This window comes from Helianthus annuus, chromosome 5 (genome assembly GCF_002127325.2).
Source record: "Helianthus annuus cultivar XRQ/B chromosome 5, HanXRQr2.0-SUNRISE, whole genome shotgun sequence".
Lineage (NCBI taxonomy): Eukaryota > Viridiplantae > Streptophyta > Magnoliopsida > Asterales > Asteraceae > Helianthus > Helianthus annuus.
The window spans coordinates 146,437,555-146,439,559 of record NC_035437.2 but is presented as its reverse complement, the minus strand read 5'-3'; the positions used below and the strand labels follow the sequence as shown (position 1 = coordinate 146,439,559).

The 2,005-nt window shown below is 45.6% G+C and overlaps 1 protein-coding gene across 1 annotated transcript; it reads right to left on the bottom strand.

Annotated features, from left to right (window-relative positions):
* Positions 1-278: 278 nt before the first annotated feature.
* Positions 279-1,691, bottom strand: LOC110943704. Its single transcript, XM_022185438.1, has one exon. It carries the CDS (start codon positions 1,689-1,691, stop codon positions 279-281), a length of 1,413 nt encoding a protein of 470 aa, XP_022041130.1.
* Positions 1,692-2,005: the final 314 nt, after the last annotated feature.

The following is a 2,005-nucleotide window of genomic DNA, read 5'->3' as shown; positions in this document are numbered from 1 at the left end:
TAGTCATCCGAACCGCTCGGGTGGTTCATGGAACGCTCTATCTCAAATATAACCCTCTCCTCACCGACCCTAAGGGTGATCTTACCATCGTAAACATCTATGAGAGCCTTAGCGGTACGCAAGAAAGGACGACCTAGTATAATGGGGACTCTTTCATCCGCTTCCATATCAAGAATTACGAAATCGGCGGGGAACACAAATTTGTCTACTTTGACCAACAAATTCTCAACTATACCCCTAGGGTATTTAATGGACCGATCAGCTAGGGACAATGTCATTCAGGTCGGTGCGAGCTCTCCTAGGTCTAGTTTCTCATAAAGAGAAAAGGGCATCAAATTGATGCTAGCACCTAAGTCGGCTAAAGCTCTAGTGTTGGTATTGCTACCGAATAGACAAGGAATGGTAAAGATGCCGAGATCGGTAAGCTTTTCGGGAAGCTTATTTAACACAACGGCGGAACATCCCCCATTCAACGGAACGTTAGACAACTCTCCCAACTTTTCTTTGTTCCTAAGGAGATCTTTCAAGAATATCGCGTATTTAGGCATCGATTGGAGTGCCTCGATAAACGGAAGATTAATCTTCAATTGCTTGAAGATGTCTAAAAATTGCCCGTATTCCCTTGAGTATTTTTGGTTCTTAAGACGTGAGGGAAATGGAACATACGCATGGTCTACTAAAGGTGAAGGTCTAACGTCTATAGGGGTTTTCTCAACTTTCTTCTCACTTTGAGACTCACCGGGCTGTGCGGTACTTGCTGGGCTTAGCCTCTTTTGCACTTTGCCGGGAGCCTCCATTTCGATCTCCTCATCTATCACATCTCCCTCTTCATCAACTGCTCTCTCCTCGACTCTAGGGTTTCCTACGGTCTTGCCACTACGAGTGGTAATGGCTTTTGCATGGGCATTAGGATTGGGTTGGGTGTTACCCGCGAACTGACCGGGTAGCCTCTCCTCTAATTTTCTAGACATATCCCCTACAACTCTTTGAAGGTCTTGGAATGAGGCTTGGTGGTTCTTAAGCATGAGATCGTGTTCACTAAGGGTCTTTTGAGTGGTTTGGTCCCTAACAATTAGTTGACTCATCATGGACTCCATCCTTTCTAAACTACCCCCTAGATCATAGCTTGAACCTTGACCTGTTTGACCTTGGTTATTTGACCCCCCATCCTTGACCTGCCCATTGAACCCCTTGTTGAACTGTCCACCTGAACCCCCACCAAAAAGTAAACCCTGGCCCCTATTGGTATTTTGAGCTATTTGAAAACCAGGGGGTCCATTTGATCGAAAATTGTTATTATTATTAAAGTTGTTATTATTATTATTATTTCGCCAACCCGACCCAAAATTATAATTATTACCAAACCCGCTAGGTTGACCTTTACCAAAACCGCCTACAAAATCAACTTGCTCCTCTCCAACTAACAATGGGCACGCATTCATGTCGTGTCCCCCTCGGCAATACTCACATTTGTCTACTTTAGCCTTAATTTCCTTAAGTTCCCTAGACATGTTTTCCAACACAACGGCTAAACTAGGATCCATGGTGACATGGTTCACTCCTCGGGTGGGTGCACTAGTAGTGGTATTCGAATTACCACTTTGATACCGCTGATCGGCTCGTGACTGAGATTGAGACTGAGCAAATGCCTCAAAACGCTCTAAACATTCAGCAACTGTAAGAATACCCATCATATGCCCCCCGCATTAGTATCGAAACGATCACGAGTCTCTTGGGTGAGACCGTTGTAGAATTTCTCACATAAAGCCCAATCGGAAAGACCATGCTGGGAGCAACGAGCACAAAGGTTTTGGAAACGCTCCCAAGCAAGGTAGTTGGGCTCATCGGGCTCCATGCGGAAGGAGTGGATTTGGTCTCTAAGACGTGAGGCTTTAGCGGGCGGGAAATACTTGTTCAAAAAGGCTTGACGAAGTCCCGCCCAAGTAGTAAAGGTACCGGTTGGTTGAGAGTCCAACCAAGTAGCCGCATGGCCGGCTAATGAGAA